Source organism: Beta vulgaris, chromosome 2 (genome assembly GCF_026745355.1).
Source record: "Beta vulgaris subsp. vulgaris cultivar EL10 chromosome 2, EL10.2, whole genome shotgun sequence".
Taxonomy (NCBI): Eukaryota; Viridiplantae; Streptophyta; class Magnoliopsida; order Caryophyllales; family Amaranthaceae; genus Beta; species Beta vulgaris.
This window is the reverse complement of record NC_079203.1, coordinates 11,665,829-11,690,726: the sequence shown is the minus strand read 5'-3', so window position 1 is coordinate 11,690,726 and position 24,898 is coordinate 11,665,829. Positions and strand designations below refer to the sequence as shown.

At 36.5% G+C, this 24,898-nt stretch overlaps 1 protein-coding gene across 1 annotated transcript; it reads right to left on the bottom strand.

Annotated features, from left to right (window-relative positions):
- Positions 1–7,780: 7,780 nt before the first annotated feature.
- Positions 7,781–23,171, bottom strand: LOC104906212 (multiple RNA-binding domain-containing protein 1). Its single transcript, XM_010694938.4, has 15 exons — positions 22,955–23,171; positions 22,745–22,852; positions 22,401–22,515; positions 19,825–20,519; positions 19,590–19,721; positions 19,080–19,169; positions 18,285–18,405; positions 13,653–13,976; positions 12,666–12,730; positions 9,924–10,098; positions 9,528–9,632; positions 9,330–9,431; positions 9,044–9,217; positions 8,545–8,676; positions 7,781–8,116 (listed from the first exon to the last, which is right to left on the bottom strand). Exons 1-15 carry the CDS (start codon positions 22,957–22,959, stop codon positions 7,976–7,978), a joined length of 2,484 nt encoding a protein of 827 aa, XP_010693240.2. The 5' UTR covers positions 22,960–23,171; the 3' UTR covers positions 7,781–7,975.
- Between the last annotated feature and the right edge of the window lie 1,727 nt (positions 23,172–24,898).

Below are 24,898 nucleotides of genomic sequence, written 5' to 3'. Positions count from 1 at the left end.
AAATCATCAATTATGGTGTGGAGGATGAAGACTTTTGGTGCTCATTAAGCTAACCTTTGAATCCCTTGTAACCCCCTCATTTGATCCCCCATTAACCCACCTTAATGCACCCTTTAACCTTTGCTTAATGAGATGAATAATCTCATTCTTTTATTACCCTTCAACCCCCTCCATAATGCTGAAAACAAGTCAGGAAATTCGTGCATAACAACTCCTCTTCTTCTCTCTTCCGCATTTTCGGCTATTTCTGCACCTCTATCTAGTTTGCATCATATATATCTCCTTCGTCTCTTATCGGGACATGTGAGTAGTTGAAATTGATCTACTCGGAAAGATCTTGCTCATGGTGTAATTTATTTTTGAAGGAAATGAAAGATGCATCTGCAGGTTCCACTTTAAACAGACGACTCATCCGGTTTTCTTTGAGTTTTTGGGAGAATGTTATTCTCTTCTTTCTTTGCCATTCTAGTATATTTTCCACCTAAAATCCAGGTAACTAGTAGTTATCTTAGAACAATAAAACTTATGATGTTTTTCTTTGCATATTATGTATTTCCATAAGTTCATGCATGTTAAGTGAATTTTTGGTAATTTTTGGGCGTTTATTTCTATTTTTAGTTATTATATTGGCTTTATTGAGTATTCTGTAAATTAACGTTTAAAATTACTTTTAGAGGCCGAAAATTAGAAATAAAATCTGTAACATGTCAGTAGAGTCATAATAGTCGTATGATAATTTTGTGATAATTTACGGATCGTTTTTATTAGTTTAATAAATTTTAATTTGTTGTTGTTGTGAGTTTGAGGATATTCCTTTTAATTATTTAAGGGTTTATTAACCAGAAATAATTTGTGACCTTTTATGTTCTTGGAAGTTGATTATTTGTAGGTTACTATGGTTATTATTGAGTATCATTATGCTTACGTTTGGTTTATATAAAAATGATTAGTAGTGTACGTTTTACTGATTAATAAGCTTTGGAGTTAATTGGTGGAGACGTCAGACGCACGCGGATGCGTCAGACGTAGATTGGTTAGTACGCCAGACGCACAGTGTGGCGTTGAGCACAAACTCATGTGTCGAGCACACAGTTTTGTGTAATCTAATTTTTCGTATGATCTTGTACGTATGTTCTACTTGTAATTGGTGATATTATTTGATGTGATGCATTTCTGATTGATATTGTTAGTGCTGTAAAAACTATTTCATTATCATTGCTGATGCTTACTGATGTTCAAAGTATTGTGGTTGGAGATTTTTGTTGTAAGTTTGTAAGTTACTACTTTGAGGATTTTTGAAGAATTATTTTTGATGAATTATGGGTATAAGGTCGGGTGGCATCCCTTCTCTTTTTGACGAATGGTTTTGAGTTAGATGATACTTTATGATTTTTATTTATTTTGAGATAAGAACATCCGATGGGATAGATGTAATCCCCGGTGAAGAACATGCCAGCCACCTAGGTTGCGAACTAGGGGTACACCTGGGTTAATTGTTGTCATCCGAGAGGTCGGGAGTTCTGCGTGTTTTACCCTGCATCAGGAGTTTGGCCATTCTTAGACGCAAGAAGTGGGGAACGTAAGTCCATTAACTGACTAGAGATTGCGATCTGACAAACCTTATGAAGTGAATTGCGATTCACTGGCGTTCGGTTTCTGATTCAATAACTTGATGTACCTTTGCTTTTATTATGATTTGAGTACTCTTGAGATGATTCATTCAATTTATCCTATTTACTTGATATTTACTATCACTTGTATTACTTGTGAGCTTTTATGATTTTGGATGCATGTTATAGCTATCTTGATTGTATGCTTTCCTTTCTTATTAATATATGTCTGAATCATGCTTTGATTTCTTTTGTTTTGGGAGAACTGCTAGTCACTCCCAGCGAATTGTGGATATTTGTTGTATATTTTGTAGGTTTTGTTGATGGGGATTTTCTTTGATTTGGGGCTCGGGTTGAGATGCGAGAATTAATCTATTAGGTATTTAGTTATAGACTTCTTTTTAGTTTGAGATAGTTTTCTCATTTCGATTTTAATCTAAGTAATTAATTTATTTATAGTATTTATTTAAGTTTGTTTTTATCACTTAGTTATTTAAAAGAATTTCTTGTATTCCCAAAAGACGATGTTTCCACCATCGTCCTATAATACTGTTATTGTTTCTTTCTTTTTCACTTTGAAATTATGGGGTGTTACACTACTCAATTGAGACCGTCGATTATTAGCTGAGGATTATCTCAAGCAAGTTGCAGGAATTGGCTTTCGCTCAACCCATCATGGATCCCCGAGCTTGGTTGTGGTCATGGCACAAGCTCTGCAGTTTATGTTGAAATTCGATAATGGGCACAATTTTTTTATTTTAATATATGGGTTTAAGTATTTTTTTTATTTCTCCAAATTCGAGTTCTCATATGGCTCAATTTTTTTTAATATTTGGGCACGAATATTAAAGTTATATTAATGAAACTTGATTTTTTGATTTTATTATATGGGTTTAAGTATTTTTTTTCTCAAATTCTTTTTAATATATGGGCATAGAAACAATTCGAGTTCTCATATGTTGTCTCAATTTTTTTTATATCCAGGGAACGATATTGAAGTCATTTTTGACGAAATTGCATTTTTTTTCGACAATTTGTGATGTAATTTTGATTTGAATTTCAACTATCTTCGAATTAAATTTTAAATAAACTGTAATTTAAGTTAAATTTTTTTTGGAAAAAATATAATACAACACATATTCGTAAGAGTTATTGAATTTGAGTTTAATTTTACTCGAACATAGTACGTATTTTTACAATTTACTGAACATAGAACATCACACATAATTTTATTTTCAATAACGAACTGCGTACTTGATTAACGGTAAAGAATCGACAAATTTCATATCTCCATATTTGAGAATATCGTTAAGCTCCAATCTATGAGTATAACTGATTTTTTTTTTTTTGTTTGGAGTTTGTGTTTGTAATTGAGTTTGTATTATGGAAAAATTGATTTGAGAGGATATTATGTCGTGTAATTTTTTTTGTTATTGTATCTAGTATTAGCGTTTGGTAAGTTCTTGATTATGAATTTTTTTGATTGAATCTTTTTTATTGCCAAGTTTATATGATTGAATCTTATATGAATTGATTGGGTTTAAATTTGATTTGATTGATATTTGTGTTTTGGCAAGTTTATGCAGGGAATTGGAGTTGATTAGGTGGCCAAAGGGCATGAAAGTAAATTTCAAGGACACCATTGCTTCCTCTTGACTTATATAATAGAAATAAAAATTTACCAAAAACATAAATGTTAAAACTATTGTAAAATTTATCTACAACGAATGTGCTACAATCTTTAAGAGACAAGGTAAACATACAAAACACAAGTCTTAACTAAAAAAGTTATGATATTAAGAACAACCAGAATATTAAGAAATTTTATTTCATGTCATGTAACCAGAATATTGTTATTAGTGAGTGGTATGTGAACAATTAGGAAAAAGAAAATGAAAAATATGCAATCTAGGGAAAAAAAAAGTTCTAAAACATATCTAGGAAAATGGTTCAGTATTATACTTGCAATTGCTTAGCTTCCCAATAGAGGTGGCCATGGGCCGGGCTGGCCCGCGGGTTGCCCGAGCCCGGCCCGTTCTAGGCCCGGCCCGGCCCGAGCTCGCTATGGGCCCGGCCCGGCCTGCTGCTCATAACATGGGTTGTGGGCCGTTAACGTTTGGGGAATTTAAAAGTCAACCCGGGCCCTGCACGAGCCCGCTAAGTTGGCCCGTTCAGGCCCGTTGGCTGGGCCCACGAAAAAGAGGCTCGCTGACTGCTTGAGTGCCATTGAGTTGAAAGTACTCTCCTTTTGCTGCAAATTGTGCATGTAAAGTGACATGATAATTGATGACATTGTGTCATTGTGTCATTGTGACAATGACAACACATAATAAGTACAATGTCACAAATACACAATGTATTGCAAGAGTGAAATTTTCAGATTTTGCAATGTCCATAATCCATATGCACCAAGCAACGGCTAATTTTGCAACAGCTTAATTTGCAACGGCTAAATTTTTCCTTTCTCTATAAATACACCAAAACTTCAGTATTTTTTCCAAACAACTCATCACTCTCATCTCATCATTCATTCTTCAGTATTATTTCAATCTCCTCAATTTAGAATTATCAAAGTTCTCAATTCCTAAATAACAAAATCTCTCAATTATACATTAACACTTTGCTCTTAAAATAATTAATAGTACTACTACAAAATTACTTGTTCTTTGGGTGAAGATTTTTTGGAGATCATTCAAGAAACCTTTGAAGTTGCGATTCTCACATTTCCTAATTCTATTTCTACTATATTGGTTGTAAGATCTAACTCAACTTTGTTTCGATTATTTTTAGTTTATTATTACTAATCATTTTCTATTTACAATTATATTATTAGTACGTTATTAGCTATTAATTATTATTGTTAATTGATTCCTTTTATATTAATTAGTGTTATTTTTGTTAATTTTAATTGAGTATATTTTGTTTTTGTGAATTTGTTTCTGCAATGGCATCAAAACCAAATACCTCCTCCAAAAAAGCCAAACATAGCTACTTCTAGTGACCAACAAAACCCAAACATGTCTATGCCGCCACCTCAAAACATGGGATTCAATCAGTTTAGCCAAATGAACCAACCGTTTTCTGCATTCGATACGAATCCCCCTCCGGGATTTCAACCAAACCCATATCAACCCTATTACGGATTTGGTACACACAAGATCCTAGTTCTTACCATTCCACCCAAACTATACCTCAATTTTCATCAACAATGCCTAGCATGGGATCCGGATCTAGTGGTCAATCAGTGGATAGGCCCTTCTCCGAAATCTCAAATCCATTAGATGAGTGGTGTACGGAAGAGGAAATGGCAACTAAGAAACATCGAAAAAGTAAGGTTTGGGGCTACTTTTTATTAAATAAGGATGAAAGCAAAGCTAAGTGCAAAACATGTAACATGATTTTATCTGCTATATCTAAACAAGGGACGGGTCACTTAGCTAGACACTCCAAAAAATGTGGTGAACCCTCTAGCGATCCAGCACAACCCAAAATCTCTCAGTATCATCCACACGGTTTCACTTACAATTATGAGAGGGATGGGGACGAACTCGCGCAAATGCTTGTGCATGCTGAACAACCTTTTCTTTTTGCTGAGAATGAACCTTTTAATAATTACATCAACAAAGCACTACAACCTCAACACAAGCCAATTTCTAGAAAAATGGCTCGTTTCATCTGCGATGAGAGAAACTATTTAGAGCATAAAATAAGGTTAATTCAACTATTAAGTAATCTTCCTTGTAGAGTTTCTTTAACTGCAGATGCATGGGATGGTGGTTATGGACTACATTACTTGTGTGTGACTTGTCATTGGATAGATGATGAATGGTTGTTGCAAAAGCGTATTATTCATTTTAGAATGTTAGAATACCCCCACATTGGTCTTAACATTGCTCATCATCTAATGCAAGCTATTGATGAGTATGGTCTAGGACTAGAATTATGTCCATGACTTTTGATAATGCAACATCTATGACATATAGTGCAAACATGGTCAAACAACAATTACCTGATTTAATTTTAGATGGAGAAGCACTTCACATTAGATGCATTTGTCATGTTTTAAATTTATGCGTGAGAGATGGAACTACTGCTATTGGTCCTTTTTATGAGAAAATTAGAACTGCAATTCTTTCTATTAACAGTTCTTCTATGAGACTTCAGGAGTGGAAAGCATTTCTGCGTCAGCAAAAGCTAAAGGTGGTAAAACTCAAAGCCGATTGTCCGACTAGGTGGAACTCCACTTATGACATGTTGAGTAGGGCAATCGAGTATAGAATTCCAATAACGATTTTCTTCAATCAAAAATTTCCACAAATGGCTTTATTAGAAAGTGATTGGAACAATTGTGAAAAGTATATGAACTTCTTACAATTGTTATATAGCATGACCCATTGCTTTTCTTCTGTTTATAATCCATGTTCTCAATCTTTTCTTAGTAATGCATGTTTACTTGCTCAACTTTTTTATGAGCATCGTGGCGAAGAAACTTATGATGACTATCTTCCAGCAATGGAGGTGAAATGGCGCAAATATTATACGGAGCTTCCTATTATTTATGTTTTTGCTTCTATATTAGATCCAAGGCAAAAATATGATGATACTTTCTTGTTACTTGATATTTATTTTCAATGCATGCTACTTGAAAGTGATGTTGGAGCTTTTAAAACTAATGTGACCACTCGATTTTTCGAACTATTTAGAATTTAGGAAATTAAATATGGAACAGTTACTCGATTTACTCCTTCTCAATCATCCAAGAGCGTAAGTAAACGGTCAAAGCTGCTAATATGATGTCTAAATTTTCTGGTAGTGAATCATCCCGGAGAACTCAAAGTGATGTTTCTGAATTACAAATGTATCTAAACTATGATTTTATGAAAGGTATGGATGATGAAGAAAAGTTTGGACTTGACCTACTGGAGTGGTGGAAAGGACAAAGCACAAAGCATCCAATTTTGGCGGCGATGGCTCGTGATATTTTTGCTATCCAAGTCTCATCAGTTGCATCCGAACGAGCTTTTAGCGCATCAGGAAGAGTGCTAGATGATAGAAGATCAAGTTTAAAATCCGAAACTCTTGAAATGTGTGTCTCTTCAAAGATTGGTTAGATGCCGAAGATCGATCTCAAGATAAGTCGTATGTACAAAACGATAATGATGAAGGCACGTCGGCTTCTGGATCTAATAGTTCTCAATCAATTCAATTAGCCGACGATCTTGAACAAGAAATAGATGATGATGATGATGAGTGATGATAATAGTTCTCAATCAATGAAATGTAACTTTCTTATTGTTTGTAATGTCTTTAGTTGTTAAGAATCTAGACATCTAGTTATTTTGTTCCTTTTCAATATTATCAAGAGTTCAATAATAATTTGAGGTATTTTTCAAGTTACAATGTTACCGTAAATAAATTTTTTTTACCTTTTACTTTTTGTTTTTCACTATAATTAACTTATAAATACAAATATATAATACAAAAAATAAACTTAAAAAAAGAAAGAGAGAGAGAAATAAAGCTTACAATATAATTCTAGTAAAGTGACAATAAATCTAAAAATGCTAGACAAGTAATGAAGTAGACCTAAAAAAACAAAACACCTAAAAAAATAAAACTAAAATTTATCAGTAGCAAAAATCAGCTTATTTTGATTGTGTCACCCTTTTTAGTTCATTCACCATTAGTTTACTTTGCAAAATAAAATTTAACCCTTTTACGCACAAGGCCCGCGAGCATTTTTTTTTTTCAAAAACTGTGATTTTCGGACCAGGCCCGCGGTGAGCACGAACCCAGCCCGCCAAGCACGTGGGCCGTGCCGTGCCATGGACAAGCTTCCCACAATTTCAGCCCGGCACGGCACGGCACGGCACGAGTTTGATGGGCCGCGGGCCTGGCCCGGCCCGTATTCCACTTTAGCCCGCGGGCTTGGCCCGCGTTCAGGCGCAGCACGGCCCGTGGCCAGCTCTACTTCCCAATGAGGCGTGTTAGATATCTCAAAACGTACCCTCAGTACCAAACTGAAAGTTGGTACCAAAATAGAATTGATATCAAATTACTCTATTTTGATACCACTTTGACTTAGCTTTAATATGACATGTCATTATGAGACGTCAATACTTTCTCCTTCGGTCCTTCCCAACACAGCAAATCATAAAACAGGGACCACGCAGTGATAACCTTGGTCTTTTACATCATATAATACGTTAGTGAATCAGTATGCACGAGAAACTTTTTTTTTCGTCAAAATTTTTAGGTCAATTTCATTAATGCTCTTTTTTACATTGCCTCTATTCAAGCTTACATGAAGAAAACAAAGTAACATGGCTCACAAAGAGACAACTTCCAGATTAAACTCATCTCCACTAATCAGAAAGACCTGTAAATTTTCTTTTTCTAGCTATGGTACTTGCAGTTTGGAACCCATCTTCACCGTTACCAAACTGAACAGCTGTTCGCGCCCTTAATTCCTCCAAAGTTTCACCTTCTTTTGCTCTTTCTAGGACCTACAAGTAAAAATGGTTTAGAAAATGCAAAACATAAATCCTAACCTCTAGTCAGCACACAACTACATGTACCCTATCTGGCCAAGAACAGTGAAGAAAATGTTATATAAGGTATATATCCTATTCTCAATTACATTTACTGCAAAAACACCATTAAGATCCAGCTTTTAGCTGAAAATAGGGAAGAAGCATAAGTACAATTTCTTTTATATGGTAAAAAGAAATCCAAGAGACCAGCACCTCTCTTAGGTCAGCCCTGTACATTTTAGAAAGTTACTCCCTGGTGGGGTTTGATGACCTCATGACCTCAAGATCATGAGGAACATCCCTGACCCTTGACACTAGGCCATGTTATATTTGATGCTGTAGAAATTACATGGAAACTAAAGGATATCCATGGAAGAAAAAAAAATTAATAATAGACTTACCAGGTGTCGCCCATACAAATGAGTACTGGAAAGAGCATTGAGAGCATTTTGAGCTTCTTGCTTGGTGACAAATTCGATGAACGCAAATCCCCTGTGTTTCCCAACCTTCATTGGAAGCCTCAAGGTTTTTATCTGTCATATATGTAAGAAGTATTCCCGTCAATTGTGACTTTTCCTGACTCATTACGTATGCAGGGGCATAGTTAGATACTTATCAAACATTGGCAAGAAATACCAGCAACTCAAAAAAATCTGACAGTATTCTCAAATGTATATGGATATAATAACCAGCTATATCACAAATATCCTTGAATTTTGTAATATAGCAATTAACATCACAATCAACTCAAGAGAAATGAGTAATTGGGGGCTTGGGGGAGGGGGTGAGGAATGGAAGCATATATAGTACAGCAGTCTTCGCAATATTATTAATAACACAGTAGCCATAAACGATAGAATGAAGAGAAAGCATTTCCACTAGAATGAAGTAACAACTTACCTGACCGAATGGACTAAACAATTGTCTGAGATCTTTTTCTGTTGCCTCAAATGCTACATTTCTTACTATTAATTTTGTTGAACTTCGATCGTTACCAGCTTTAGTTGGAATTTTTTCATTCTTCCTAGCATGGCAAAGTTGCAATACCAAAGCATGCCCATCCAGCACAGTTCCCTGCAAAAAAATAACACAATTGAAAATTGCTCGAGCAAATCATGGGAAGTTGCTTGTTCTGTAAAACTAGTAATAGATGGTTGACAATAATAAAACAGCCATAAGTTCTTACCTGTAAGTCCCTGCAAACATTTGTCGCTGTCTCGATAGAATCAAGTTCTACAAATCCATAACCCGTTGAAAGATTCTTCCCATTTTTCAAGTGCTTTTGAATCTGGAGGGAGGGAAAGTAAAGTTGAGCGCCATAAGCTAAGACACAAGTAAAAAAAAAAAAAAAAACATGTAAACTGTCACACTGTGATGTACTCACTTTGACACTTAGTATCCTTCCTTCTTTCATATTTTCGCTGATATGCTTTGACAAAATTTCATCAGCTGTCTTGAAGTTCAAGTTCTTGACATAAAGAGACCGTGACTGAAACACAACAAATGGAAGTTCAGAAAAACAAATTACATGAAGGATGAACTGCAATCAATATCTCAGCCACAACGACAGTACTACCTAAGCCATGTACACTGGTAATATAAAGTAGTAATTATAATTAGAGCCTTCAAACAGATGGAAGTTTTAGCTGAAAAGTTATAAAACGGCTGCATTGATAGTTTCCCAGGTCTCAAGATACCTAACGTTTTAACACACTGGTAAAATCATTTTATTGGCATGCTACATTTTGACAAGACGCAAAACAAGGTGCAATGATCAGACCTCAACTCGATCAGGATCCATTTCAGCTTCTGATATTTCCTCAACTTGCTGTTCGAGAAAATTCTTCTTAGCTTCTTGTTCCTCAACAACCATATTAGTATTCGAGTTATTGTCGGTTTCCAACTCTTGATGAAGAATATTGCTGGGAGCCCATTCCAGATACAGCGGAGCATCTCTGGAACCAGAAAGCAGAACAAGACCAAAGGATCATTCAGTGGATGGTAAGAGGCAGCACAGACACATTTTCACTTAAAAATACAGATCGACCAAGTCAACGTGGCAATGGCTCCCCATGCAGAGCCAGAGCCACTGTTAGTCATGGGAGGTCACACGTGAACACCATTCCCCCCCCCCCCCCTCCCCAAAAAAACAAAAAATAGACATACAAACATTGCAATTTGACGCATGAACTGTTAAAACTGGAAAACTAGGAAACCTACTTACTCTCTCCCCGGGACTCTCTCTCTCAAGTTTTCCAAATTCCCAAACGCACCAGATAATTATCACCGGCCACCATCAGGCATCAGCCACGGGTGCACGACCCACTAGGTGCACACACATCACGCCAAGAGCACTAGAGTACCACCGTCCACTGTACCCACACCCACACGCACACGCACCGCCTGGCCTCCCACCTTTGTTTCGCTGACCCTGGAGGCTGGAGCCCACTGGCCGGCGGCCACCCCTCTTCACAGCCAACTTCATGAATCTGAATTTAGGTAATTTAAATTTAACCTAATTACCTAAATCCTAATGTTAATTGCTTGTTGCTAAGTTGTTTGTGTTAATTGGTTGTTGATTTGTTACCTTTATTCAATTTGATATATCTAACAATCACATGAAGTTCTACTAAAGTTTTTAGACTTTTAGTTTTTGGACTTTGCAGCATGGATAGTTGGATACTTACTTTAAACCCCTCGAATAAACGACTAAAATGGAAATTTAAATTACTTTATTGCATAACAATTGTATTCTTTTAGTATTTAACTTTGAGCATTGTTTGTATCTAATTTCATGTAATATCTGATTTCTTTAAATTTATATTACTTTTAGTATTTGGATTTTGGATTTTGGACTTTGGAGCGGTGTTTTTATTAGTAAATATTGACAATAATTAGTATATTATTATACAAAAATTGATTGAAATGTTTGACAAAATTGAATTGTTAAATCTATATTCAAATTATAACTCAAATATAACAGTTGTTACAGAGGATGAAAATTTTTGGAATTTCAAGAGTCTTAATGAGCTTTCTATGAAACTTGTTGAGATAGGAAAATCTGAAACTCACAATCCGCTTTACTTTTCTTCCCGTTGCAACAACAAGTGTACAAAGAGTATTTTCCGCAATGACCCAAGTGAAAGATAAATTGCGTAATAGCATTGGAGATCAAATCTAAATGATGCTTGATTACTTATCTAGAAAGATATGTTTTTCAAAGTTAGCATAATGATATTGTAGATCGATATCAAAATATGAAAATTCGGCAAGAACAATTGTAATAATTTTTAGGCACTATTTTTTTTATTAAGAAAGATAATTGGTCTGAAAACCAATCCTTGCTAGGCTACTAGCATGTAGGGCACACGAACTCAGATGTTGGGTACAAGGCTAAACAGTCCAAAAGACAACAGGATTAAAGGCCCACTACCATCACAAGTGAATTCCCCAATATATTGTTGGGATGAGGATTCGCATCATGGGCTACCTGGAATTCGGGGTGGTACTCCACTACCTCAATTTTTAGATACTATTTGACTGCAATATGAATTACTTAGTTTTGAAATGTTATTTTTCGGGAAGCTATGTTTTTTATAAAGTTCACGTATCAGACAAAAACATGGTTTGTATTCGATAGTGACCCACCATCCATAAATCCTTGGATCACAAAATTTGGACATAGACAGACCAACTTTTATTCACTCTTGTCTTATTAACGTTATCCTACAACTACAAACTTCCTCTATTTCTTAAGGGGTTCTTGGCTTCTTGCACATCTATTCACTATACACGTGTTACACGCATCTTCTTAACTCAACCTAAACGTCAAAAAATATATAGCGATATGATTCGCTGGTCCAATAGTAATCCTATAGAATTTTTAACTCACCCTTCCTTATATCAACAACCGAGTGAAGGAAAATTTTCAGATTTTGCACGTCGTAATATATTTTATTTTTCAAAATCCAGTTTTCTTGCTTTAGAAAAATTCTATTTTTTCACCTCTGTACAATCCCATCTTGTTTTCATCTTTAGTTTCTGTCTTAAAGATCCTTTCTCTCTCCCTCCTTTCATCTTTTGTTGCTCTTGCTAATCTATAACATATGGACAGTCAGACAAGCATAAATCAACCTCTACATGTAAACACAATAACTTACCAACCATTCGATCTCTTAGAGGACTTATTAGTTATTAGCGACATGGGAGACCTAACATTACATTCTCGATGAAAGCCTACAAATTTAAGACGCTAATTTAAAGAGCTAAAGCAACAATTTCAATGGACCTTAAGTTAGCCCCTGCTAGGAGATTCAGCACAAGAAACTTCTCAAAAGCCCAGGGGTAAATAAAATTCAAGAGATCACAAATCACATGGAAAAGAGTCAAAACGTCACTGCCATTGACAAGAAGGGACTTCAAGAGTTAAATTGACTTGGCTTGTCTGAGGGGGTACGCGGAATCTCTTCTCACATTTACAAATGGTTATAACATAAAAAGAAACGCATATAATATAACTTACTTGTAACGCTTGTATGCCAGGCCTCTGCAGGCGGCGCGAGCTTCAGCTGGTTCAAGAAAGATTACCTACATACATACCCCACCCCCAGGAAAAAGAAAACAAAAAAAAATCAATAAGGCAGCAATGAGGAGCGAGTGCCTGAACAAGTATAAAATTACAAATTATGCTTCACTATCTGCAAAATTTAAAAGAAGTTGATATAAGATTGAAGTTCAGAAAAATTTTGTCAGCGCTCAGTACCCTTCCCTGTTGAACAGAGCATAACTTTACACCTTGCGGCCTTGCTCATGAGCTATCAGACAAGACACTTACTTTTGAGTGTACATTGAAGTTTCCCTATAGTATATGAGCTTGATGAAGATTCAAATATCCAAATCCAAGTTTTTGCTGATATATTCCTTGTTAAGATTTGATTTGGTATTTAAATCTGAAAAGGACATCAACTAATTTTCTTATTTTTGACTCAATTGAAATGGAAAATGCAGCTATGTTTCATCTCTTTGTCAATAGTTGCAGGACATAGACCAGACCCTTTGCAATGAACAATATTTTTCTCTTTCATTCTAACTTTGTTGTTTATGTAATTGTTAGAATAAAATAATAATTTTTTTTTTGAAAGTTCACACTTTAAAGTAAATGTTCCATAACAAAGTAAAAAATGAATCAAGTATTTAACACACCTAACGAAACGAAATTTCAGGTAGAAGTACTGTATTAGCAAATGATAATAGAAAGGTTTCCAGTCCTTGTGGAGCTCCATTTCCCGATAGCCATATCTAAAACTACATCCCTGCCCCCGACATAACCCATAAAAAAAGGGGATTGATCATGAGTAGCAATTAGATAAGAAACAATAAAGCATACAAGGTATGAGTAGGTATCAAAGACTATCACCACATGAGGTCAGCTACCATCATGGTCTGTAGAGGCCATATACATAAAGCCTTACAAAACTACAGATCAGACTTAGTAGAAATAACAACATACCAAGGCCAAAGTTCTTGTTGGAGGAAGTATAATCTTGTCAATACTACCAAACTTGCCAAACATTTTAGAGAGTTCACTTTCCGTTGAACTGAAAGGCAAATTCTTTACGAGTAATACATGGTTACTTCTCTTTACACCTTCAGTTTTCCCAGAACCAAGTTCTTCCAAGGAAGACACATTCACTCCAGCGTTTGTGAGAGCCTTCTTAGTCTCCGCAATGATTTGAGTTTCTCCAAGAGCAATGCGCACAGCAAGATCATCAGCTTCACGATCTAGGAAGTCACTTTTACTGATCCCAAATCTCCTAGCAATATTTTCTACAATCTGCGGAAAAGTGGATCAACTAGTCATAGGACAGCACTAACATCTGGCACATACAGACAAAATATGTTTTCCACTATCTCTAAAAGATGTCGACACTTATTCATCCATCTCAAAATGATTATTTTATTTCTTACGCTAATTATGTGTTCACACTACTCTATCGTACATTCAAACTATGTTCTTCAGTAACCTTTTGCAAAAGCTACAATAAAAAAAAGGTGGACAAAGTGCTTGCAAAACACAAAAACACACAGGAAAAATATAAAGCCTGAAGCATAGCCAAATCATACAAATAGCTATGTATGATGAGACACCTGCCTTTCATCTTCTATTAGAGCGTCCTTGCTAATCTTATTCGGGATCAATAAGAAGAGAATAAGAGTATAAGACATACACAAAGCATAAATAGTCAATAGTTCACTAAATGACAAACAACCTCAAAAGAAACAAGCAATATTACACCAGCTGCATTCAAAAGCCAATTCATATTATATAATAAAACAAAAGGCACTATTTCTAATTTTTCCCCTCTAAACTACAAAAGTTCACTCCTCAATTCTTTGAATTGAAAGCATTTAAGAGGTACAGCTACATGCATCTATAATTGTGTCATGTCTTAGGAAATGATAATGTTGAAAAAGAGATAAATCTTTAAATTGAAAGCATTTAGTAGGTGCAAACAGTTGCATACATAATTGTGTCAATACAGTATTAGTGACAACATTAATAAAGAGATTCTTTTAGTTTACCAAAGTTTCCTGATTTATTTTTTTAAAAAAACACTATTATTATTTTTATGTTTATGAATAAAAAAAATGAGCATTGCTTGGGTATTAGCTAGTGTAATTAATATTTTAAAAAGCATCCTCCCAGCTTTCAAGCAACTCCCCCCCCCCCCCTTTCTCAGTCAGCTGCTTCCCCCTGCAGATAACTCCCCATTTTCCCTTCCGGCAACCCCAATCCACCCCCCAAGTCCGCAACTCCCAACATCACTAATTACTCATGCCAGAAACCAGCCCCTTCTTGAGACCTTTCTCCTTCCTTGACAGTTTCTAGCCCTTTACACTCCTTCACCCGTCCCACTGATATTTGTGAATTCTCTCTCAGTTTCTCCATCCTCTTTCAAGAGGTGAATCAACAAGGCAACATGCTTTAGTCATTAGGGGTCAACTCCGTGAACAAAGGGGTTAATTTCAAGCTAAATTTCTTTTAAAAAACAATAACAGAAAAAAGAAATTAAAAAAAGAAGAGCGCTTAGGTACTAAGGGGGAGTTTGGTTGGGGGGCTTCATAAACGGGTAAGGGAAACAAAACTTTTGATTCCCTTATTTGATGTTTGTTTGGTCATTTTAATCATTCTCTTTACCCCCACCTTTCCCCCAAAGTCCTCTACATCCATTCCCCACACCCCCCTAGGGTTTCACTTATCCTTTCTCTCCTCTACTTCATGGTCACCTTTATCAATCATTGACCACCACACTACCACAAGAGCCCACCACCCCAACAACCAGAACCACCACACCACTACCTGAACTCACCACCCACGCCACCGAAACCAACCACCACCACCTGAACTCACCACCCTCGCCACCAGACCACCACATCGCCACCAGAACTCACCATTCTCGCCACCAAAACCACCACACCGCCACTTGAACCAACCGGAAAACACTCCCCCAACCATCTAACCGTCGAAAACACCCCACCACCTACAACCAACAAAAATTTCCACCCATGTCGTGAAAATAAACCACCCACCCGAAAAAAAATCCCTCCACCCGGTTAGCCACCTCCATCCCTTTGGAAACCACCAAACCCACTCGAAAGAACCTCATCCACCCTACAACTGCCGCAAAAGAGGAAAGGGAGGAAGAACGCCGACGCCAAACGTGACAACAACCCCGCACAACCCAAATTAAAAACCCAACTCTAATAATTGAATTTGGCTTTAGATGGTCGAATTCGGCCATAAAAACTTCATATCTGAAGTTTTTATGGTCAAATTTGACCTTTAAAACCTCAAATATGGTGTTCAATGGTGAAAGAGAAGGAAAACAAGGGGGGATTGTGACGTGAGGCGGTGAGGTGGGGAGTGTTGTGCGGTAGTAAGAGGGAGGCGTTATGGGTGGCAGTGAGAGGGCGTGACGGCGGTGAGGGGTGGTGGTGGTGGTGGTGGTACTTGGGAGAGATAGGGGAAGAATGTGAGGAAAAATAGTGGGGGGAGGAAGATAAGTTTTCAAACCAAACAACATTATTTAACAAAGGGTTTTCTTTTCCTTTCTCCTTGTTTCTCTTTCTTAAACCCTTTCCCCTTCATGAACCAAACGCACCCTAAACTTTTTATAAACTTGTTACTAACTTGGAGAATGAGCTAGATAGTTTGTCAGGGGGAAAACTCTATATATTGAGAGCAAATTAGAGAGATAAAAAGGAAAATGAAATAATGAGAAGTGTTTTGTTTTAACTTCAATAAAGAATTTATTGGAAGAGCATCAAGCCTCTAGAAAGCTTGAATATCTTTATGTTTTGCTGTAATTTCCAATTTTATCAACTAATGTTCTGCTACTTCATAGCAGACAATAATCTCCACAAAAATCAAAAGGAGACACATTAAGGAACACCCAATAGACTGACCAAACCCCAATGAGAATCTAAAAACACAACTTGTTTTGATAAGGTAGCCAAAAAAGACTCCCAACCACATAAAATCTTAGTTTTAAAAGGGGCAAGGTGCACCGAGAAGGCGCACGCATCTCGTAGGCAAGGAGCACTTTTAGTACCAAAATTCTTAATAATTAATTATAGAACATATTACATAATTAAAATAATATAATACTCTAAAACATATAAGCTATTATAAAAAAATAAAAAAAAAACTCTTGTCCATATTTTTGATTCGCCATTGTAGATTTTACAATTGCCTATTTATAGTATTATCAATGAAATTAAGTTGCTTGTTAGAAAAACCATGTGTTGCTAGACTCTTCATTTCACCTCAAGTACCCTTGTCGGATCCTCGACACTCATGGATGGGGCAGTTGGACAATTCATTTTTTGGCCAAAAAATTGAAGTTCCAAAATATAGCCGAGGCGGACACTTGGACAGTGTCGGACATGGGTACCCGAGTCCGAGCAACATAGGAAAAAACAACCTTAGGCTAAGAAGAACAAAAGGCAGTGATTTCAAGGGAAAAAAAGAAGGCAAAGACGGACTAGGAAAGGAGAGGATAAGGAACAAGAAATAAGATTAAAGAAAAAAAGAAAAAGAAGTCACGTGACTTCAGTCATAAGGGGCAAAAAAAAGATAAAAATGGTAAAGTGGAGAGAGAGAAACAAAGGCTTAAAGCCTCTACACTTCCACTGTTCCACCACCATCAAGAATGAGAAAAGCTTTTGGAAAAGAAGAAAGAGAAAGATCGATGAACACAAGAAAGAGAAGGCAGCTCGCCAGAAAAATCGAAAGACAGATAAGGCAACTCGCAGCAAAAAATCGAAGGAAAGAGAACAGAAAAAGAGAAGAGAAGATCGAAGAGAGAGAAAGAGAGGAATCACTTGAATATCAACAAGGACATGAGGGACCGGGGACATCGGGAGGTTGCTCGTCGGCATTCTCTGTCACTTCCGGCGAGTTCGACCATCTTGATTTCAATTTATGAATTCGGGTTTTTCCCCACAAATTAGGGCTTTTATCTAGGGTTCAATATGATGAAAATCATGCAATTAACAAAGGGCTTATGCCCAAATCGAATAAATTTAAGCAAGGGTAAGTTAAAATTTGAATAAATTTTAATTTTTTTATATTTTGAACTCAGATGTGATCTGTCCCCCCCCCCCCGGTCTTTTCCCACGCCTCTCCACCAAAAGTGGCCGCCTTGCGCCTCGCCGGAGGCAAATCAAGTCGCGCGCCTGCTGTAGGTCCTCACTCTTGGGATGTGATTTGGCCGTCGTCTGGATCCGCCTGGCGCCTAGGGCACAAGGTAGCAAGTGCCTATTGGATGTCCTAATATAACCTAGGGCACAAACCCAAGCTAAACCATCATGGCACTTAGCTTTGAATGTTCCGCAAGCACCATAATAAAACCATGCCTAAATCAAATCACAAATATGTCAATGGTAGACTTCTTACAACAAACTTTGGAGCTCATTGATACCACAAATATTGCAATTTTTATGCTTCAGTTAAATCACGCACATGAAAGACTCATAAAATTAAAAAGCAGCACTGGGGTGAACAGTGACAGTTTAATACACAAGCATAACGGATGGGCAGAAAATTAACAAAAAATATGACATGTAAATGTAGACATACAGTGTCAGAACGCATAAACAAACTGTTCCAAGCTTGAGTTTGGCCCTCAGCTTCTGATGCCTTTTTCTCTTCAATCCTCTTTTCTTTCAGTGTTTTGGGTTTGCCCTCAGTAACAAAAGCTCTGAAAATTATTAGAGTAAACGCTTAAAAAAAATTCCCAGCAAAATCTACTTGTTACAGACGAAACAAATCCAAGAATCTACGTTGCACAGAAACAGAAATGAAGATATCACAGTAGGTAATGTGATAGATGAAACAATAACGTAATCATATATCACAGTAATCTACACACAGATGTCGGCTACTCTTTATAAAAGCAAGAAAAGTCAATACAAAACGTTGGCCATGAATTATTAGGAAAAAAATATTTCTCTGTACTTATATCTAAAATAAATACAACTCAGTAAATATCTTGCCAAAACAGGGACTAAGGAGGTCTAAATGTAACCTTAAACCTAAGAAGTTGGATATGCATTGTTGGAAGGGAGAGAGGGAGAAAATGTGATCCCCTCCCTCCTTTTCCCCCATTTTATGGAGAGAGGGAGAAGGAGACAGTCAAAAATACAAGGGAGATAATCATAGTGTTCACAATGTTCCTTCTCTTAGCCTCTGAAGGCAAATCATGTCTTTCTCAACGCCTCAAACTTTCCATTTCCAAGATGTTCTGAGAATGAGGATCTGAACCCACAAAGGATATTTTTTTACCCTACAAGGATCTTTTGCTTAGCCTAGCATGACATGCAATCATCTCATTGAGGAACAAATCAAAACACCAACAAACTACAGGAAGCTTACCCTTGACTCAGTGACGAATCTTTCGCTTTTGCAGGCATAACATGTAATAGTCTACCTTGGAAGATTGAGTTATCCAACTCTTCTAATGCCCTGAGTTAAAAGAACAAATCATTGCATTAACATTTGACCAAAAACTGATTTAACACACATGCTAATCTAGCCATCCAATAACTCAATAAATCAAATCCACTCTATCTCCTAATTCACTTTTGTATAATCGATAAGAATCAGAACCAGTTTCATGACTTTCATCTGTACCCAAACATCATATGAAATTAGGAATAATTTTAGACAGTAACACTATATGAGATTCTCCAGCTTGGCCATAATTTCACTTAATTACATTCCTTGCAAAGAATGTTGTTCACATTGGTTAGAAGAACTCTGACATGACAAAATGAAAAGAAATTTTGTTGCAATCATTCAAATTGAGATATCCATAATCCCTGGACCAAATGATCGATAATATCAGCAATGTAACTGGAAAAAACAAAGGCTTAAATCAATTACCTAAGAGCATCTCTTGGAGCTCTATAAAGTGCATAAGCAAAGCCCTTGGACCGCTTTGTCTCTTTATCAATCACAAGATGGACCTCTGCGATATTTCCAAATTTACTGAAGAGCTCTGACAGCTCATCCTCACTGTGAATATGCATTTGAAAGAATTTAAAAACACTAAATTCATAGCATTCCAATCCATGAATAGCTTATATTAGTGGATATTGAAACAAAAAAAAATATATACGTTGCAGCATAAGGAAGATTGCGGACAAAGAGGCGACCGGTCTGAAGCACTTCATTAACGTCTTCAGGATTAGATGACAGGTTCCCAGGGTTCATTGATCCACCATCAGATTCTTCAAAATCACTTTCTTCCAGTAGATGCTCTTGTTCCATTGGGGCCATGTGCTCCTGAACTTCCTTATCCTGATTACCTTTAGGGCCACCAGGATTATCTTCATCCTCCTGATCAAGATCAATCCCATTTTCATCATCGCTTCCACTTTCTGAATCTGACCATTCTGTTTTTACTCTGCTTTTAAAATAATCCATATCAGAGACTTCATCATGGGACACATCCCTTACGTTCATTCGATTTTCATCATGCATCTCAACCTTCCTTTCAGAAGTTTTGTCCCCGTTAAGCTTTTTGAGAGCTTGTTTTGCCTGACGATGCTCCTCCTTATCTTGGCCACTCTGGCCAAGAGTAGGAACTACTAGATCATTCGCCCATAATTTTGACTTACTCCGCGGCTGCATAACCTGAAGAAACTCTTGAAGTTTGGGATCATCATTCTCATTACTCATGCTGGAGCTCCTCTTGTCTGGCTTACCTTTGCCACTAGAAACTTTGTCGCTCTTCTCAGAGGTTTCTTGCTTCTCCTTAGTATACTGACTCCAAGGACGAGGAATATCCACAGCCCCAACTTTCCAAGCAACCTTGACATATAGCACCAAAAGTGTTGCACAAAAAAGTGATAAGTTGGTCAGTGTATCCAAAATTCCAAATCAAGCAAAAATGCCTCAGACATGGGTAGAAGGTATCTTAATGTTACCCGCACATATCTGTGCTACAGCATATTGATAAACAATCAGAAGGCAAATAACTACTCAGACTTCATAGTCTCATAAGTCATAAGCAAAGGTAAATTTATATATTTTTATATGCATGTGAAGCTTAGTAACATGTAGACTGGAGAAAAATTACTGCAAACACGACAGCTATTAATTTAGAAAAAAATTGGTCTGCATGTGTCACATGGTATCCGTGTTACCATGTATCACACTTGCTAGTGAAGCCTGCTACTGGCAGACACTAAGCATCTTCCACACTCCTTAACCTGCAAACTTAGAGTTGCTGGCAACTCCTAATTGGTTGCAGGTGCGCCAGCAAGGAATGGCCAGATGTTGAAGTCATAATCAAGTGGCAAGGAACAACCGAGTTTGACGTAACCAGGGAAACTTTGCTTCAATCCAGGATAAAACTATGTAAGTCCTTCAGTTCTTTTGTGCACTCAACAGCTTAGTCGTGGCCTGTGGGTGTGCTCAAGTGAGGAACACCCTAATTTTTTAGAGAGAACATGGGTTAAATCTACCAATACTATTAAAACTACTAGATTCCCCAAAAATCCAAATCATGTTTTGTGCTATTAGCCATTGCTACAGGTACAGCCGTTGGGTAATGGTAATGGATTTTAGTATAGCCTCGTTAGGAAAATTTCATGTCAATGACCACCTTCCAAATTGGTAACCGATGTGGTAATAAAATTTGAAGAAAAGCGGCTTTGGTGTGACAATCATTGCAATGGACTTTGACATGAGTTCCATTGCACAATACGCTAAAAGACATAATCATTACCATCATTTATTACCACCTACAAAAAAAACGCGCACTACGAATCAATACAGTATTTAAATTGTCTTAATTTCAACTAAACCACCAATTATCAATCTTAACATGCAAAAGAGAAATGATATTCCCACTCGGACAAAGACATAACTTTAACTTGTTCAAATAACAATTAAGGTAAAGCAGGGTTAGAAATAACGAATCTCTTTTCTTCATGATATCTATTTTGCAAGTTTGTTATTACAAGTAGTTCCTACAAAGGATTGTACTAATGTCGTATACTTAGAATTCTCAACGTAGATGCTACATAGTGGGTTCTCACCCTTCAAAGACTACGAGTGTAATACGAACATCTGTTGAAAAAAGAATCACCCTAGGACGATCATCTCATACAAAATGGAAGGCATTCATTCACGAAATAAATGAGATTAATACATCAAACCACTAGGTAAGCTACCCACTAGAAATAGACAATTAAAAAATTATCAATACGCTGAATTGGATTCCACTAATTATTAACGTCCATCTCTAAAAGGTTATCTACAACCACTAGGCAAGACAAAATATTTTGTTTTCCATTCAGGATCCGTTTGGTAGGACGTAAAACATTTTCTTAGAAAATTATTTTCCTCTATTTTCAACTTTACATTGTTTGGTTTGCAAATGGGTGTAACACCATTTTTCCTTGGAGTAAAATTGCTCTCCCAATGGTGGAAAACTATTTTCTTTTCCAAATGAAGAAAAACTGTTTTCCTTCATTTTTCTTATCACATCTTGTACAGTCCTCTATCTACCTCCTTACTTTCCCTTTCATGTTCCTTCCATGTTATCATTTTTTCTTACATGGAACTAAATAACGAAAAACTAATTTTGGAATTGTATTTTCCATTGTAAATTGTTTTCCATGAAAATCATTTTACACGAAAATGTTTTACACCCAACCAAAACGGAGCCTCAATTGTACAACAAACCTCGCATGTAATTCTCGACGTATCCATATATGAGTTGTTGAAGTACTTAATAGCCTCTCCAGCTTCTTTCTCAGTCCGGTACCCAATAAAAGCAAATTGCCTGTTCTTACCCTCTCTGCAATTCAAATTGTTACTCAATAAATCAAATCCCAACCAATAGTAAACTAAACTAAATTAAACACACACTGCAAATAGCAATAAGACCCCAATGGGTGTATCATGTGCCATGTGTTTTTTTTTTCCATTTGGAACTCTCCTCGTTGTTCGAATTTTGCTCGTTTGGATATGCTCAGGGTACACCCAAGTTGTAATAAATCCCCTCCCAAAAGATTAAAAAAAAAAACCTGGTGCGCATGAGTTTGGCATCGGTGACCTCGCCTTTCTGAGAGAAAAACTCTCTTAGACGATCCTCGTTTACATATTTGGGTACATTCTTAACACAAATTCGAGACCTAAAAAAATGAAACCCATAATAAGATGACAAACATATATGTATATACATAATAATATGAAAGACATAGAGTATTATCTAAAGAGAAGAAATTATACTGTACCCCATAGTGACAGGCTAGGACAGGAGGCCTGGAGGGGGCGGCCGGCAAGGTGTACGGTTTCCGTATGAGTCTAGGGTTGGGCACCGGCAAGGTGTTGTCAGTTGTGCTAATTGCTAACGTTGGTACTTGGTGGTTAATGCCTTAATGGTTTAGGTCAAGGCTTGGTAGAGGGAGAACTGAGGAGAGATAGAAAATGAGGTGAAATATAACCAAAAAATAGAAGAGTTAAGTGTCTAGGAGGTACTGAACTTTGATGAAAGTATCAGTTAAGGTACTGAACTTTCAAATGTACCAGTTAAGGTACTCAAATTGGATGGACGTTACTTTATGGTGAATTTTTGTCTAATGCGCCGTTTGGTACATTTTCCTAGGCGCGTGTGCAACACGAAATGCCACCTAATGATTACTTTTAATGAGGCGGTTTATTTCGCGGGTATTTATCTCAACTCTCTGTATTCTTTGTCTTTATTTACTTTCCTTCTTTCACTGTTTATATTTACTTTCCTTTTTCATTGTCCTTATTTAAATCACTGCAACTCCTTGTCCTCTTCATTTACGCCATTTATAATCATAGTATGTGGCCAACACCAAAACCACCAAAATTCCCAAGAATTACAGAGACTTCTGAAGAAGGTATATTCTTCTTCATTTACTCCTGTTTTTTTTGCAGAACTTCATTTACTCCATTTTTTTTTGTACAGAACTTCATTTATTTTTTTTGTTTTCCTTTTTAGTACTTTTTGGTTACCTTTTTGGTTGTTGTGTGTAACTGGAGTAAAAAGTAATTTTTTTTTTCCTTTCTTGTTTAAAAAGGCGATTTTTGGAACTAGTTTAAGTTGTTTTTTGTTGGATTTGTTTGTTGCATGTTGATGACGCTTAGGGTTTGATGGTTACTAAAATAATTTTTTTTGTAATTGGGATTTGGGTTTTGCAGATTGTGTGGGTGTTAATTGTTTATGAAGTTTAGTTGTTAAACTTAAAGTATAATTTATACAGATTAGGGTTAAGTGAAATTTAATTAATTTTTTATGTTTCTGTTAATGACTAGGTATGGAAGCTTTATGCCATGCACACCCTTTGTGTTCGCATCAAGATATCCTAGTGACCCACATTTTCTCTAGGGTAAGGTGGGAGGATCAGTACAAGCTTGAGCTAACTTGTAAGAAATGGAGGCTTTCGTGGAGACTCCAAACTTATGGTAGTAGTCATTATTTCTGGCTTAATACGTAGGCACGTTGAGAAGTGGATAATAGATGATATTATCTACAACAATGGGAGGGACCTCCATGCTTGGATCAACAAGGACATGACTCAATACTTTGATGGGTTCCCATGGTTGTTCAAAGAGGATTGAATATGAAGGAAGTTGGTGTTTTTTTTTGGTTGGGTTTTGATTTTTTTGCCTCTGTCATAGCTGTAGGAGGGGTAGAATGTGACAGCCACTGGCTTTATTTAGGGTGATTGTCACTGCTATTAGATTTGTTTTTGGTTTATATGAATGCAAGCTCCAAAAAACATTAGTATGTTTTATGTAATTGGTTGGAGCTTGCCAATTTTGTAGTAATGAATGTATGTACTCTTTACTATATACTATATATGAATGGTTTTTATGGATCCTACAATATCATTGGTGTTCTTCCATTCCTTGCACTTACTTTAGTATATAAATTTTTGTATGACAGATTTTATGGAATAAAACCTTGCATAAGTGTGCACCATGGTGGAGAGTGGTTTGTACATGGTGACATTAGATACGAAGGTGGTCAAGTAAGTGTGTTTGAAAACTTACCTGATAATGTTGATGCTTCATATGTAAAACAAATCATAGACAACTTGGGTTACAATAACATCATTAAGCTGCATTTTGTTGATCCTAGGAAAGACTTTAGTACTGGTATTAGATTCTTGGGCTATGCTAAGCAATTATTTGATCCATTTTTAGCA

Excerpts from the sequence above, each read along its gene's own strand:
- LOC104906212 (XM_010694938.4), bottom strand. Across the intron at positions 18,406-19,079 it reads GATTCGTCACTGAGTCAAGG|AGCTTTTGTTACTGAGGGCA; the intron begins GTAAGCTTCCTG and ends AATAATTTTCAG. Across the intron at positions 9,432-9,527 it reads GAAGGATACTAAGTGTCAAA|ATTCAAAAGCACTTGAAAAA; the intron begins GTGAGTACATCA and ends CCCTCCCTCCAG.